At 45.5% G+C, this 17,867-nt stretch overlaps 1 protein-coding gene across 1 annotated transcript in view; it reads left to right on the top strand.

The window, feature by feature from the left end:
• LOC120041338 (transducin-like enhancer protein 3-B) overlaps nucleotides 1-17,867 on the top strand; it is a gene marked incomplete at its 5' end in the record, with an annotated part of 75,200 nt that overhangs the window by 55,329 nt on the left and 2,004 nt on the right. Inside the window, 5 exons of the mRNA XM_038986277.1 lie at nucleotides 8,643-8,713; nucleotides 9,414-9,663; nucleotides 11,016-11,263; nucleotides 16,041-16,188; nucleotides 16,800-16,950. Of these exons, the coding sequence (XP_038842205.1) occupies nucleotides 8,643-8,713; nucleotides 9,414-9,663; nucleotides 11,016-11,263; nucleotides 16,041-16,188; nucleotides 16,800-16,950 (868 nt within the window). The remainder of the gene's footprint in view (nucleotides 1-8,642; nucleotides 8,714-9,413; nucleotides 9,664-11,015; nucleotides 11,264-16,040; nucleotides 16,189-16,799; nucleotides 16,951-17,867) is intronic.

The following is a 17,867-nucleotide window of genomic DNA, read 5'->3' as shown; positions in this document are numbered from 1 at the left end:
TCAACATCCATCTGATGAGGTCTATACCCAACATCCAGTTGATGAGATCTATACCCAACATCCATCTGATGAGGTCTATACCAACATCCATCGATGAGGTCTATACCCAACATCCATCTGATGAGGTCTATACCCAACATCCAGCTGATGAGGTCTATACCCAACATCCAGCTGATGAGGTCTATACTCACATCCATCTGATGAGGTCTATACCCAACATCCATCTGATGAGGTCTATACCCAACATTCATCTGAGGTCTATACACAACATCCATCTGATGAGGTCCATACCCAACATCCATCTGATGGGTCTATACCAACATCCATGATGATCTATACCCAACATCCATCTGATGAGATCTATACCAACATCCATCTGATGAGGTCTATACCCAACATCCATCTGATGAGGTCTATACCCAACATCCATCTGATGAGGTCTATACCCAACATCCAGCTGATGAGGTCTATACCCAACATCCATCTGAGGAGGTCTATACCCAACATCCAGCTGACGAGGTTATACCCAACACCATCTGAGTCTATACCCAACATCCATCTGATGAGATCTATACCCAACATCCATCTATGAGGTCTATACCCAACATCCATCTGATGAGGTCTGTACCCACATCCAGCTGATGAGGTCTATACCCAACATCCAGCTGATGAGGTCTATACTCAACATCAGCTGATAGAGGTCTATACCCAACATCCAGCTGATGAGGTCTATACCCAACATCCAGTTGATGAGGTCTATACCCAACATCCAGTTGATGAGGTCTATACCCAACATCCATCTGATGAGGTTTATACCCAACATCCCATCTGATGAGGTCTATACCCAACATCCAGTTGATGAGGTCTATACCCAACATCCAGTGATGAGGTCTTTACCCAAAACCATCTGATGAGGTCTATACCCAACATCCAGTTGATGAGGTCTATACCCAAATCCAGTTGATGAGGTCTATACTCAACATCCATCTGATGAGGGTCTATACCCAACATCCAGTTGATGAAGGTCTATACCAACATCCATTGATGAGGTCTATACCCAACATCAGTTGAGAATCTATACCAACATCCATCTGATGAGGTCTATACTCAACATCCATCTGATGAGGTCTATACCAACATCCATCTGATGAGGTCTATACCAACACACTGATGAGGTCTATACCCAACATCCAGCTGATGAGGTCTATACTCAACATCCATCTGATGAGGTCTATACCCAACATCCATCTGATGAGGTCTCTAACCCAACATTCATCTGAGGTCTATACCCAACATCCATCTGATGAGGTCCATACCCAACATCCCTCTGATGAGTCTATACCCAACATCCATCTGATGAGATCTATACCCAACATCCATCGAGAGGTTATACCCAACATCCATCTGATGAGGTCTATACCCAACATCCATCTGATGAGGTCTATACCCAACATCCAGCTGATGAGGTCTATACCCAACATCCATCTGAGGAGGTCTATACCCAACATCCAGCTGACGAGGTCTATACCCAACAAACAGCTGACGAGGTCTATACCCAACATCCATCTGACGAGATCTATACCCAACATACTTCTGATGAGGTCTATACCCAACATCCATCTGATGAAGTCTGTACCCAACATCCATCTGATGAGGTCTATACCCAACATCCATCTGATGAGGTCTATACCCACACCATCTGAGGTCTATACACAAAATCCTCTGATGAGGTCCATACCAACATCCATCTGATGAGGTCTATACCCAACATCCATCTGATGAGATCTATACCCAACATCCATCTGATGAGATGTATACCCAACATCCATCTGATGAGATGTATACCCAACATCCAGTTGATGAGGTCTATACCCAACATCCATCTGATGAGGTCTATACTCAACATCCATCTGATGAGGTCTATACTCAACATCCATCTGATGAGGTCTATACCCAACATCCATCTGATGAGGTCTATACCCAACATCCAGCTGATGAGGTCTATACCCAACATCCAGCTGATGAGGTCTATACTCAACATCCAGCTGATGAGGTCTATACCCAACATCCAGTTGATGAGGTCTATACCCAACATCCAGTTGATGAGGTCTATACCCAACATCCAGTTGATGAGGTCTATAACCAACATCCATCTGATGAGGTTTATACCCAACATCCATCTGATGAGGTCTATACCCAACATCCAGTTGATGAGGTCTATACCCAACATCCAGTTGATGAGGTCTTTACCCAACATCCATCTGATGAGGTCTATACCCAACATCCAGTTGATGAGGTCTATACCCAACATCCAGTTGATGAGGTCTATACTCAACATCCATCTGATGAGGTCTATACCCAACATCCAGTTGATGAGGTCTATACTCAACATCCATCTGATGAGGTCTATACCCAACATCCAGTTGATGAGATCTATACCCAACATCCATCTGATGAGGTCTATACTCAACATCCATCTGATGAGGTCTATACCCAACATCCATCTGATGAGGTCTATACCCAACATCCAGCTGATGAGGTCTATACCCAACATCCAGCTGATGAGGTCTATACTCAACATCCATCTGATGAGGTCTATACCCAACATCCATCTGATGAGGTCTATACCCAACATTCATCTGAGGTCTATACACAACATCCATCTGATGAGGTCCATACCCAACATCCATCTGATGAGGTCTATACCCAACATCCATCTGATGAGATCTATACCCAACATCCATCTGATGAGATCTATACCCAACATCCATCTGATGAGGTCTATACCCAACATCCATCTGATGAGGTCTATACCCAACATCCAGCTGAGGGCTATACCCAACATCCATCTGAGGAGGTCTATACCCAACATCCATCTGAGGAGGTCTATACCCAACATCCATCTGATGAGGTCTATACCCAACATCCATCTGAGGTCTATACACAAAATCCATCTGATGAGGTCCATACCCAACATCCATCTGATGAGGTCTATACCCAACATCCATCTGAGATCTATACCCAACATCCAGTTGATGAGGTCTATACCCAACATCCAGTTGATGAGGTCTATACCCAACATCCAGTTGATGAGGTGTATACCCAACATCCATCTGATGAGGTTTATACCCAACATCCATCTGATGAGGTCTATACCCAACATCCAGTTGATGAGGTCTATACCCAACATCCAGTTGATGAGGTCTTTACCCAACATCCATCTGATGAGGTCTATACCCAACATCCAGTTGATGAGGTCTATACCCAACATCCAGTTGATGAGGTCTATACCCAACATCCAGCTGATGAGGTCTATACCCAACATCCAGCTGATGAGGTCTATACTCAACATCCATCTGATGAGGTCTATACCCAACATCCATCTGATGAGGTCTATACCCAACATTCATCTGAGGTCTATACACAACATACATCTGATGAGGTCCATACCCAACATCCATCTGATGAGGTCTATACCCAACATCCCTCTGAGATCTATACCCAACATCCATCTGATGAGATGTATACCCAACATCCATCTGATGAGGTCTATACCCAACATCCATCTGATGAGGTCTATACCCAACATCCATCTGATGAGGTCTATACCCAACATCCATCTGATGAGGTCTATACCCAACATCCAGCTGATGAGGTCTATACTCAACATCCAGCTGATGAGGTCTATACCCAACATCCAGTTGATGAGGTCTATACCCAACATCCAGTTGATGAGGTCTATACCCAACATCCAGTTGATGAGGTGTATACCCAACATCCATCTGATGAGGTTTATACCCAACATCCATCTGATGAGGTCTATACCCAACATCCAGTTGATGAGGTCTATACCCAACATCCAGTTGATGAGGTCTTTACCCAACATCCATCTGATGAGGTCTATACCCAACATCCAGTTGATGAGGTCTATACCCAACATCCAGCTGATGAGGTCTATACTCAACATCCATCTGATGAGGTCTATACCCAACATCCATCTGATGAGGTCTATACCCAACATTCATCTGAGGTCTATACACAACATACATCTGATGAGGTCCATACCCAACATCCATCTGATGAGGTCTATACCCAACATCCATCTGATGAGATCTATACCCAACATCCATCTGATGAGATCTATACCCAACATCCATCTGATGAGGTCTATACCCAACATCCATCTGATGAGGTCTATACCCAACATCCAGCTGATGAGGTCTATACCCAACATCCATCTGATGAGGTCTATACCCAACATCCATCTGAGGAGGTCTATACCCAACATCCATCTGAGGAGGTCTATACCCAACATCCATCTGAGGAGGTCTATACCCAACATCCATCTGAGGAGGTCTATACCCAACATCCAGCTGACGAGGTCTATACCCAACATCCATCTGCTGAGGTCTATACCCAACATCCATCTGATGAGATCTATACCCAACATCCATCTGATGAGGTCTATACCCAACATCCATCTGATGAGGTCTGTACCCAACATCCATCTGATGAGGTCTATACCCAACATCCATCTGATGAGGTCTATACCCAACATCCATCTGAGGTCTATACACAAAATCCATCTGATGAGGTCCATACCCAACATCCATCTGATGAGGTCTATACCCAACATCCATCTGATGAGATCTATACCCAACATCCATCTGATGAGATGTATACCCAACATCCATCTGATGAGGTCTATACCCAACATCCATCTGATGAGGTCTATACCCAACATCCATCTGATGAGGTCTATACCCAACATCCTGCTGATGAGGTCTGTACCCAACATCCATCTGATGAGGTCTATACCCAACATCCATCTGAATAGGTCTATACCCAACATCCAGCTGATGAGGTCTATACCCAACATCCATCTGATGAGGTCTATACCCAACATCCAGCTGATGAGGTCTATACCCAACATCCAGCTGATGAGGTCTATACCCAACATCCATCTGAGGAGGTCTATACCCAACATCCATCTGAGGAGGTCTATACCCAACATCCATCTGAGGAGGTCTATACCCAACATCCATCTGATGAGGTCTATACCCAACATCCAGCTGACGAGGTCTATACCCAACATCCATCTGCTGAGGTCTATACCCAACATCCATCTGCTGAGGTCTATACCCAACATCCATCTGATGAGGTCTATACCCAACATCCATCTGACGAGGTCTATACCCAACATCCATCTGATGAGGTCTATACCCAACATCCATCTGAGGAGGTCTATACCCAACATCCATCTGAGGAGGTCTATACCCAACATCCAGCTGACGAGGTCTATACCCAACATCCATCTGCTGAGGTCTATACCCAACATCCATCTGATGAGGTCTATACCCAACATCCATCTGATGAGGTCTATACCCAACATCCATCTGATGAGGTCTGTACCCAACATCCATCTCATGAGGTCTATACCCAACATCCATCTGATGAGGTCTATACCCAACATCCATCTGAGGTCTATACACAAAATCCATCTGATGAGGTCCATACCCAACATCCATCTGATGAGGTCTATACCCAACATCCATCTGATGAGATCTATACCCAACATCCATCTGATGAGATCTATACCCAACATCCATCTGATGAGGTCTATACCCAACATCCATCTGATGAGGTCTATACCCAACATCCATCTGATGAGGTCTATACCCAACATCCTGCTGATGAGGTCTGTACCCAACATCCATCTGATGAGGTCTATACCCAACATCCATCTGAATAGGTCTATACCCAACATCCAGCTGATGAGGTCTATACCCAACATCCATCTGATGAGGTCTATACCCAACATCCATCTGACGAGGTCTATACCCAACATCCATCTGACGAGGTCTATACCCAACATCCATCTGCTGAGGTCTATACCCAACATCCATCTGACGAGGTCTATACCCAACATCCATCTGACGAGGTCTATACCCAACATCCATCTGACGAGGTCTATACCCAACATCCATCTGACGAGGTCTATACCCAACATCCATCTGATGAGGTCTGTACCCAACATCCATCTGATGAGGTCTATACCCAACATCCATCTGATGAGGTCTATACCCAACATCCATCTGAGGTCTATACACAAAATCCATCTGATGAGGTCCATACCCAACATCCATCTGATGAGGTCTATACCCAACATCCATCTGATGAGATCTATACCCAACATCCATCTGACGAGGTCTATACCCAACATCCATCTGCTGAGGTCTATACCCAACATCCATCTGATGAGGTCTATACCTAACATCCATCTGACGAGGTCTATACCCAACATCCATCTGATGAGGTCTATACCCAACATCCATCTGAGGAGGTCTATACCCAACATCCATCTGAGGAGGTCTATACCCAACATCCAGCTGACGAGGTCTATACCCAACATCCATCTGCTGAGGTCTATACCCAACATCCATCTGATGAGGTCTATACCCAACATCCATCTGATGAGGTCTATACCCAACATCCATCTGATGAGGTCTGTACCCAACATCCATCTCATGAGGTCTATACCCAACATCCATCTGATGAGGTCTATACCCAACATCCATCTGAGGTCTATACACAAAATCCATCTGATGAGGTCCATACCCAACATCCATCTGATGAGGTCTATACCCAACATCCATCTGATGAGATCTATACCCAACATCCATCTGATGAGATCTATACCCAACATCCATCTGATGAGGTCTATACCCAACATCCATCTGATGAGGTCTATACCCAACATCCATCTGATGAGGTCTATACCCAACATCCTGCTGATGAGGTCTATACCCAACATCCATCTGATGAGGTCTATACCCAACATCCATCTGAATAGGTCTATACCCAACATCCATCTGATGAGGTCTATACCCAACATCCATCTGATGAGGTCTATACCCAACATCCAGCTGATGAAGTCTATACCCAACATCCATCTGAGGAGGTCTATACCCAACATCCATCTGAGGAGGTCTATACCCAACATCCATCTGAGGAGGTCTATACCCAACATCCAGCTGACGAGGTCTATACCCAACATCCATCTGCTGAGGTCTATACCCAACATCCATCTGATGAGGTCTATACCCAACATCCATCTGATGAGGTCTATACCCAACATCCATCTGACGAGGTCTATACCCAACATCCATCTGACGAGGTCTATACCCAACATCCATCTGATGAGGTCTGTACCCAACATCCATCTGATGAGGTCTGTACCCAACATCCATCTGATGAGGTCTGTACCCAACATCCATCTGAGGAGATCTATACCCAACATCCATCTGATGAGGTCCATACCCAACATCCATCTGATGAGGTCCATACCCAACATCCATCTGATGAGGTCTATACCCAACATCCATCTGCTGAGGTCTATACCCAACATCCATCTGCTGAGGTCTATACCCAACATCCATCTGATGAGGTCTATACCCAACATCCATCTGATGAGGTCTATACCCAACATCCAGCTGACGAGGTCTATACCCAACATCCATCTGATGAGGTCTATACCCAACATCCATCTGATGAGGTCTATACCCAACATCCATCTGATGAGGTCTATACCCAACATCCTTCTGATGAGGTCTATACCCAACATCCATCTGATGAGGTCTATACCCAACATCCAGCTGACGAGGTCTATACCCAACATCCATCTGCTGAGGTCTATACCCAACATCCATCTGATGAGGTCTATACCCAACATCCATCTGATGAGGTCTATACCCAACATCCAGCTGACGAGGTCTATACCCAACATCCATCTGACGAGGTCTATACCCAACATCCACCTGACGAGGTCTATACCCAACATCCACCTGATGAGGTCTATACCCAACATCCATCTGATGAGGTCTATACCCAACATCCATCTGATGAGGTCTATACCCAACATCCAGCTGACGAGGTCTATACCCAACATCCATCTGATGAGGTCTATACCCAACATCCACCTGATGAGGTCTATACCCAACATCCATCTGATGAGGTCTATACCCAACATCCATCTGATGAGGTCTATACCCAACATCCATCTGAGGTCTATACCCAACATCCATCTGATGAGGTCTATACCCAACATCCTGCTGATGAGGTCTATAGCCAACATCCATCTGATGAGGTCTGTACCCAACATCCATCTGATGAGGTCTATACCCAACATCCATCTGAATAGGTCTATACCCAACATCCAGCTGATGAGGTCTATACCCAACATCCATCTGATGAGGTCTATACCCAACATCCATCTGATGAGGTCTATACCCAACATCCATCTGATGAGGTCTATACCCAACATCCATCTGATGAGGTCTATACCCAACATCCATCTGATGAGGTCTATACCCAACACCCATCTGATGAAGGCATCACACCTTCTCTGTTTGAACACATTATGAGTGGGCACCTTTGGAGCTCCACCCACGCAAGGCATTTGATTGGTTTGATGTGTTGCTAGGCGTTACCGATTTGAACAGGGTTTCCACCCACCTCTATCTACTTTGTACCATTGACTTCACCAGGCTTTCCATGTAGGGACGCCTGCTTCTCCGCAAGGCTACTCGGTATGTTATGTAAGTAGTATGTTGTGTAGGTCATGTTGTGTTGTTCTGTTGCAGGGTTTTGATCCTCATCCCCACATGAGACCAGGTCTTCCAGCCAGTCACACCTCCATATCTGGAGGGAAACCGTAAGTACCTTACACGCTCTGGGTTCTGCTCTTAGTCTGTCTGTCTCTCTGTCTGTCTCTCTGGCTCTCTGGCTGACTGTCTCTCTGTCTGTCTCTCTCTCTGGCTCTCTGGCTGACTGTCTCTCTGTCTGTCTCTCTCTCTGGCTCTCTGGCTGACTGTCTCTCTGGCTGACTGTCTCTCTGTCTGTCTCTCTCTCTGGCTCTCTGGCTGACTGTCTCTCTGTCTGTCTCTCTCTCTGGCTCTCTGGCTGACTGTCTCTCTGTCTGTCTCTCTCTCTGGCTGACTGTCTCTCTGTCTGTCTCTCTCTCTGGCTCTCTGGCTGACTGTCTCTCTGTCTGTCTCTCTCTCTGGTTCTCTGGCTGACTGTCTCTCTGTCCTGATTGTCTCTCTGTCTTTCTCTGTCTGTCTCTCTTTCATTCTCGCTCGCTCTCTCCCTGTCTGTTTCTCTCTCTCCCTGTCTGCCTCTCTGTCTGTCTTAGATGAAGTCCTTCAGTCCTACACTACTTATCTCTTAGAATAACAATCATCGGGGTCATGTTCATTACCGTAACAAAACCTCTTGCAAAGGAAAGCTAAAATGAGTGTTTGTTATTAGATAACTCCAGGGAGTCCCTTCCTGTTTCAGTCCGTTTTCTTCCATTTGGTACCAAATGAACACTACCCAGCAGTACTAACGAGAGCCTATGTCTCATCCGCCAGAGCCTACTCCTTCCACGTGAGTGCGGACGGCCAGATGCAGCCGGTGCCGTTCCCTCCGGACGCCCTGATAGGCCCGGGGATCCCCCGGCACGCCCGTCAGATCAACACGCTGAGCCACGGCGAGGTGGTATGTGCCGTCACCATCTCCAATCCAACCAGACACGTCTACACGGGAGGGAAGGGCTGTGTCAAGATCTGGGACATCAGCCAGCCGGGCAGCAAGAGTCCTGTGTCACAACTAGACTGTCTGGTGAGGACAATATTATACTATATAATACTATATAATACTATATAATACTATGGAATATCTAGGGCACCAGCCAGTCAACAAGAGTACTGTCTCTCAACTAGACTGTCTGGTGAGGACAATATTATACTATATTATACTATATAATACTATATAAAACTATATAATACTATATTATACTATATAATACTATATAATACTATATAAAACTATATAATACTATATAATACTATATTATACTATATAATACTATATAATACTATATAAAACTATATAATATCTGGGACACCAGCCAGTCAACAAGAGTCCTGTCTCCCAACTAGACTGTCTGGTGAGGACAATATTATACTATATAATACTATATAATACTATATAATATCTGGGACACCAGCCAGTCAACAAGAGTCCGGTGTCACAACTCGACTGTCTGGTGAGGACAATATTATACTATATAATACTATATAATACTATATTATACTATATTAAACTATATAATACTATATTATACTACATAATACTATATAATACTATATAATACTATGGAATATCTTAATACTGCTGTTGTTGCTACTACTTCACTTGTTTACTTTGATCTAAGTCATTTTAGTTTGTGTATGTGTGATCCTTGAGTGGGAATGGAACCCTTGACCTTAACATGGCCTTAATAACCAACCAAACAGCACCACTTTTCACTGCTACAGTCTAGATATGTTTACTACGATGGTAGAAATACAATGAATGTTCCCTCTGTCTGTCTGTCTGTCTCTGTCTGTCTGTCATGTTGTCTGTCTGTCTGTCTGTCTGTCTGTCTGTCCTGTTGTCTGTCTGTCTGTCTGTCTGTCTGTCTGTCTGTCCTGTTGTCTGTCTCTGTCTGTCTGTCCTGTTGTCTGTCTGTCCTGTTGTCTGTCTCTCTGTCTGTCTGTCCTGTTGTCTGTCTCTCTGTCTGTCTGACTCTCTGTCTGACTCTATGTCTGTCTGTCTGTCCTGTTGTCTGTCTGTCTGTCTGTCTGTCTGTCTGTCCTGTTGTCTGTCTCTCTGTCTGTCTGTCCTGTTGTCTGTCTCTCTGTCTGTCTGTCCTGTTGTCTGTCTCTCTGTCTGTCTGTCCTGTTGTCTGACTCTCTGTCTGTCTGTCCTGTTGTCTGACTCTCTGTCTGACTCTCTGACTCTGTCTGACTCTCTGACTCTGCCTGCCTGCCTGCCTGCCTGCCTGCCTGCCTGCCTGCCTGCCTGTCTGTCTGTCTGTCTGTCTGTCTGTCTGTCTGTCTGTCTGTCTGTCTGTCTGTCGCTAGAACCTCAGGCCTGATCCTGTGGTGTCCAAAGCGTGTATTGATTAGTCTGTTCCCTCTGTCTACCAGAACAGGGATAACTACATCCGTTCCTGTAAGCTGCTCCCCGACGGTCGTACCCTCATCGTAGGAGGAGAGGCCAGTACTTTAACCATCTGGGATCTGGCCTCCCAGACGCCTCGTATCAAGGCTGAGCTGACGTCTTCCGCCCCGGCCTGCTACGCCCTCGCCATCTCCCCAGACGCCAAGGTCTGTTTCTCCTGTTGCAGCGATGGGAACATCGCCGTCTGGGACCTGCACAACCAGACTCTCGTCAGGTAGGAGAAGATGGAATGGTTGGGGATGTGGCTTCTACTGGTATGTGGGGGTTTCTGAGCACAACAAACCAAGGTTTATTGGTCGCATACACAGACTTGCAGATGTTGTCGCAGGTGCAGCTCAATGTTTGTGTTTCTAGTTCCAACAGTGCAGTAATAATATCTAGCAATAATGAAAAACAATTCATACATAATCCAGATTTTTAAGTTTATAAATTATTTAGGATGAACCATGACTAGAATACAGTATATACATATGAAGTGGACAGTAGTAGTTATATAGGACAGACCTTGACTAGAATACAGTATATACATATGACGTGGGTAAACCAGTATGTAAACATTATTAAAGTGACCAGTGTTCAATGATTCTATGTACATAGGGCAGTAGTCTCTAAGGTGCAGGGTTGAGTATCTAGCCGCTCGAGAGCACCCTTACCTGCCGATCTATATATTACGTCTCCGTAATCTAGCATGGGTAGGATGGTCGTCTGAATCAGGGTTAGTTTGGCAGCTGGGGTGAAAGAGGAGCCATTACGATAGAGGAAACCAAGTCTAGATTTAACTTTAGCCTGCAGCTTTGATATGTGCTGAGAGAAGGATAGTGTACCGTCTAGTCATACTCCCAAATACTTGTATGAGGTGACTACCTCAACCTCTAAACCCTCAGAGGTAGTAATAACACCGGTGGGGAGAGGGGCATTCTTCTAACCAAACCACATGACCTTTGTTTTGGAGGTGTTCAGGACAAGGTTAAGGGCAGAGAAAGCTTGTTGGACACGAAGAAAGATTTGTTGTAGAGCGTTTAGCACAAAATCCAGGGAGGGGCCAGCTGAGTATAACACTGTATCATCTGCATATAAATGGATGAGAGAGCTTCCTACTGCCTGAGCTATGTTGTTGATGTAAATTGAGAAGAGCCTGGGGCCTATGATCGAGCCTTGGGGTACTCCTTTGGTGACAGGCAGTGGCTGAGACAGCTGATGTTCTGACTTTATACACTGCGCTCTTTGAGAGAGGTAGTTTAGCAAACCAGGCCAAAGACCCCTCAGAGACACCAATACTCCGTAGCCGGCCCACAAGAATGGAATGGTCTACCGTATCTAAAGCTTTGGCCAAGTCAATACAAAAAGCAGCACAACATCGCTTAGAATCAAGGGCAATGGTGACATCATTGAGGACCTTTAAGGTTGCAGTGACACATCCATAACCCGGGAGGAAACCAGATTGCATACCAGAGAGAATACTATAGACATCAAGAAAGCCAGTCAGTTGATTATGGACAGGTTTTTCCAACACACTTGATAAACAGGGCAAAATAGAGGCCTGTAACAGTTAGGATCAGATTGATCTCTCCCTTTAAATAAAGGATGAACTGTGGCTGCCTTCCAAGCAATGGGAACCTCCCCAGAAAGGAGAGACAGGTTCAAAAGGTTGGAGATAGGCTTAGTGATGACCTTAAAGAAGAAAGGGTCTAAACCATCTGACCCAGATGTTTTTCGGGTCAAGTTTAAGGAGCTCCTTTAGCACCTCAGACTCAGTGACCGCCAGCAGGGAGAAACTTTGTAGCGGGGCAGGGGAAAAAGAGGAAGAAGCATCGGGGATAGTCGCATTAGAAGGGGTGGGAGATGAGGAAATGTTGGACGGGCAAGGAGGCATGGCTGAGTCAAATAGGAATCCTGACTTAATGAAGTGGTAATTAAAGAGCTCAGCCATGTGCTTCTTGTCAGTAACAACCACATCATCATCATTAAGGGACAGCTGTGAGGAGGAGGGTTTATTCTCCAGGTCTTTAACCGTTTTCCAGAACTTCTTGGGGTGAGACCCACAGAGAGACAACTGCTCTTTAAAGTAACTAACTTGGCCTACCAGATAGCCTGAGTACACTTATTTATCATTTGCCTGAACGAGAGCCAGTCAGCCTGAGTATACGTGTCCTGAGCCTTTCGCCAAATGCAATTCTTGAGGTGGAGTAACTCTGCCAGATCACGGTCGAACCAGGGGCTGAACCTGTTTTTAATTCTCATTTTCTTTATGGGGGCGTGTTTGTTAACAATACCACTGAAAACATCAAAAGAAGGTCCAATCGTCTTCGACAGAGGAGATCAAGCTGATTCTATACCAATTTACAGACGCCAGTTCGTGAAGGAAGGCTTGCTCATTAAAGTTTTTTAGCAAGTGTCTATGACAAATCAGGACAGGTCGTTTCACTGAGCAGCCATTACGAACACAGGCTGTAAAACAGTGATCACTAAATTCATTACAGAAAACACCAGACGGATCAGGATTATTTGTGAGGATAATATCGAGAAGAGTAGCCTTTTCTGGGTGTTTGGAGTCATATCTTGTGGGATTGGTGATAATCGGAGAGAGATTTAGAGAGTCCCATTGCTTTAGGACTTGGTCAGGTGGTTTAAGCATGTCCCAGTTTAGGTCACCTAGCAGGACGAATTCAGAAAATGTAATCTCTCCACATGCCCTGAGGATGCGGCTTGGGATGCTATCTGGGCCGGCAGCTTTGCAACGGTTAACATGCTTAAATTACTTACGTTGTTCTTGCTTTCCCTTTATAAATCGGTGATTGTCTGGAGTCCCTCCTACATACGTCTAGCGTCTGAGCCGTTGAATTGCGACTCTACTTTTGTCTTTGTACTGTCGTATTGGGGGGTGACCAAGAACCCAATGTCCACTCTGACAGAGCTCCAGTGTTCCTCTGTAGAGATGGGAGAACCTTCCAGAAGGACAACCATCTCTGCAGCACTCTGCCAATCAGGTCTTTATGGTAGAGTTGCCAGAGGGAAGCCACTCCTCAGTAAAAGGCACATGACAGCCCACTTGGAGTTTGCCAAAAGGCACCTAAAGACTCCCAGACCATGAGAAACAAGATTCTCTGGTCTGATGAAACCAAGATTGAAATCTTTGGCCTGAATGCCAAGCATCACGTCTGGAGGAAACCTGGCACCATCCCTACGGTGAAGCATGGTGGTGGCAGCATCATGCTGTGGGGATGTTTTTCAGCGGCAGGGACTGGGAGACTAGTCAGGATCGAGGCAAAGATGAACAGAGCACAGATGAAAACCTGCTCCAGAGCGCTCTGGACCTCAGGCTGGGTTGAAGGTTCACCTTCAACCAGGACAATGACCCTAAGCACACAGCCAAGACAACGCATGAGTGGCTTCGGGACAAGTCTCTGAATGTTCTTGAGTAGCCCAGCCAATGCCCGATCAAACATCTCTGGAGAGACCTGAAAATAGCATGTTTACAGTTCCTGTCTCTCTTTGGAAGGAGATCCTCGCCCTGAGCTTGTGTACTTTATTGTCGAGGGACTGAATGTAGTGAGTAACACTAGTAGTGCACGCCACCTGAGTCTGACTAGGGCCCCACTCTTACCTCTTCTCTGGCGTCTGCGTTTTTGGTGCAGCCCCCAGGCTGAGTAGAGCTGCTTCGGGAAGTTCAGGCAAAGGATCCATCTCAGGGAGGTCTAGTTTCTGCTGCGTGACCTCTGATCTAATATCCAAAAGTTATTTCCAGGGGTAGGTGATAATACAAGAAACGTTCTGAGCAAATAATGTCTGAAAAACAGAGAGCTAGAATCAGGGCGACCGGGTCTGTCGGGCGCCATCTTGTCCCACCATGTGGTTTGTAAGAAGGTATAGATTGTAAGGACATTTTTTGTTGACTACCGGTGGTTTTGTATGTTTGGTATTTTGTATGGCTTTCATGGTGGTTTATTATTTAAATCTGTGATTTTATGGTAGGGGTTTGTAAGGACATATTTGTCACTCTACCAGTGGGTTTAGGACATGGTCTGTAAGGACATTATTAGACTACTAGTGGGTTTAGGACATGGTCTGTAAGGACATTATTAGACTACCAGTGGGTTTAGGACATGGTCTGTGGGGACATTATTAGACTACCAGTGGGTTTAGGACATGGTCTGTAAGGACATTATTAGACTACCAGTGGGTTTAGGACATGGTCTGTAAGGACATTATTAGACTACTAGTGGGTTTAGGACATGGTCTGTAAGGACATTATTACTACCAGTGGGTTTAGGACATGGTCTGTGAGGACATTATTACTACCAGTGGGTTTAGGACATGGTCTGTAAGGACATTATTAGACTACCAGTGGGTTTAGGACATGGTCTGTAAGGACATTATTAGACTACCAGTGGGTTTAGGACATGGTCTGTAAGGACATTATTAGACTACCAGTGGGTTTAGGACATGGTCTGTAAGGACATTATTAGACTACCAGTGGGTTTAGGACATGGTCTGAAAGGACATTATTAGACTACTAGTGGGTTTAGGACATGGTCTGTAAGGACATTATTAGACTACCAGTGGGTTTAGGACATGGTCTGTAAGGACATTATTAGACTACCAGAGGGTTTAGGACATGGTCTGTAAGGACATTATTAGACTACCAGAGGGTTTAGGACATGGTCTGTAAGGACATTATTAGACTACCAGTGGGTTTAGGACATGGTCTGTAAGGACATTATTAGACTACCAGTGGGTTTAGGACATGGTCTGAAAGGACATTATTAGACTACCAGTGGGTTTAGGACATGGTCTGTGAGGACATTATTAGACTACCAGTGGGTTTAGGACATGGTCTGTGAGGACATTATTAGACTACCTGTGGTTGTGTCGGTGTCGTGGCTCTACAGGTGTTTAGTGGTAAAGACATGGTTTCCAAGGATACATTATCTGTACATACATGGTTTATACAGACGTGCTTTGTAAAAGAGAACCTTTCTGGTTTCTCACAGGCAGTTCCAGGGCCATACGGACGGGGCCAGCTGTATAGATATCTCTCACGATGGGACCAAGCTGTGGACAGGAGGTCTGGACAATACGGTACGTTCCTGGGACCTGAGAGAGGGACGGCAACTACAGCAGCACGACTTCACCTCACAGGTACGCTCACACACACACACACACACACACGACTTCACCTCACAGGTACGCTCTCTCACACACACACACACACACACACACACACACACACACACACACACACACACACACACACACGACTTCACCTCACAGGTACGCTCACACACACACACACACACACACACACACACACACACACACACACACACACACACACACACACACACGACTTCACCTCACAGGTACGCTCTCTCTCACACACACACACACTGGTATCAAAATCCCAGTTGCTACCTACTGCCGTTGTGCCCTTGAGTAAGGCTTATAACCCTCAAAACCAGGGCTCTACAGTGTGACCATTTTACTTGCAAATGTGTCTAAAATGTTTTGCTCTGCGAACAGGAAGTTTACTTTAGGATCACCAGTGCGTCTAGGAAAAATGAAGGATTCTAGCTTTATTAACTCAAATATTTTTTCATTGTACTCCTAAATATCTTTGTGTGTTTCTACATTTTTCCAACTTAAGCGATACACGTGCTCCTTGATAAAAAATAAAAAATATAAATAATCTCAGTATATTGTATGTAACTCAGAGTCCAAATGTATTACTAAAGATCAATCTGTTCCTCCAGATCTTCTCTCTGGGATACTGTCCGACAGGGGAGTGGTTAGCTGTAGGGATGGAGAGCAGTAACGTAGAGGTGCTCCACCACACCAAGCCTGAGAAATACCAGCTACATCTCCATGACAGCTGTGTCCTCTCCCTCAAGTTCGCTAACTGCGGTAAGAACACACACACACACACACACACACACACCACAGTACAAACCGCCCTGACCGAAGCTCAGGGAAAACACACACTACTTTGCCAAGTTGTACTGAGCTGACCTGGTTACATAGTGGCTGGTACCTTGCTGAAAAGGACAATGGAGGAGGGGGATATCTGCCCCAGTCCAGTTTGTTTGGGGGTGTCTTGGCTTAGTGGTTCCTTATCCACCTAGACTTGGCTTAGTGGTTCCTTATCCACCTAGACTTGGCTTAGTGGTTCCTTATCCACCTAGACTTGGCTTAGTGGTTCCTTATCCACCTAGACTTGGCTTAGTGGTTCCTTATCCACCTAGACTTGGCTTAGTGGTTCCTTATCCACCTAGACTTGGCTTAGTGGTTCCTTATCCACCTAGACTTGGCTTAGTGGTTCCTTATCCACCTAGACTTGGCTTAGTGGTTCCTTATCCACCTAGACTTGGCTTAGTGGTTCCTTATCCACCTAGACTTGGCTTAGTGGTTCCTTATCCACCTAGACTTGGCTTAGTGGTTCCTTATCCACCTAGACTTGGCTTAGTGGTTCCTTATCCACCTAGACTTGGCTTAGTGGTTCCTTATCCACCTAGACTTGGCTTAGTGGTTCCTTATCCACCTAGACTTGGCTTAGTGGTTCCTTATCCACCTAGACTTGGCTTAGTGGTTCCTTATCCACCTAGATGCTTGTTATCTGCATTGTGGATGTGGCTGTTCCATCCGTTGCTATTTCCATGACTCCATGGCCTGATCTCTCCCTTTCTTCCTCATCCCCCTCTCTCTCTCCTTCTCTCTCCGTCTCTACCTCCCTCACCCCTCTCTCTCTCCCTCTCCCTCCGTCTCTACCTCCCTCACCCCTCTCTCTCTCCTTCTCCCTCTCTCTCCGTCTCTACCTCCCTCAC

This window comes from Salvelinus namaycush, unplaced genomic scaffold (genome assembly GCF_016432855.1).
Source record: "Salvelinus namaycush isolate Seneca unplaced genomic scaffold, SaNama_1.0 Scaffold444, whole genome shotgun sequence".
Classification (NCBI taxonomy): Eukaryota; Metazoa; Chordata; class Actinopteri; order Salmoniformes; family Salmonidae; genus Salvelinus; species Salvelinus namaycush.
The sequence above is the reverse complement of the archived record's forward strand: the minus strand, read 5'-3'. Positions and strand labels throughout refer to the sequence as shown.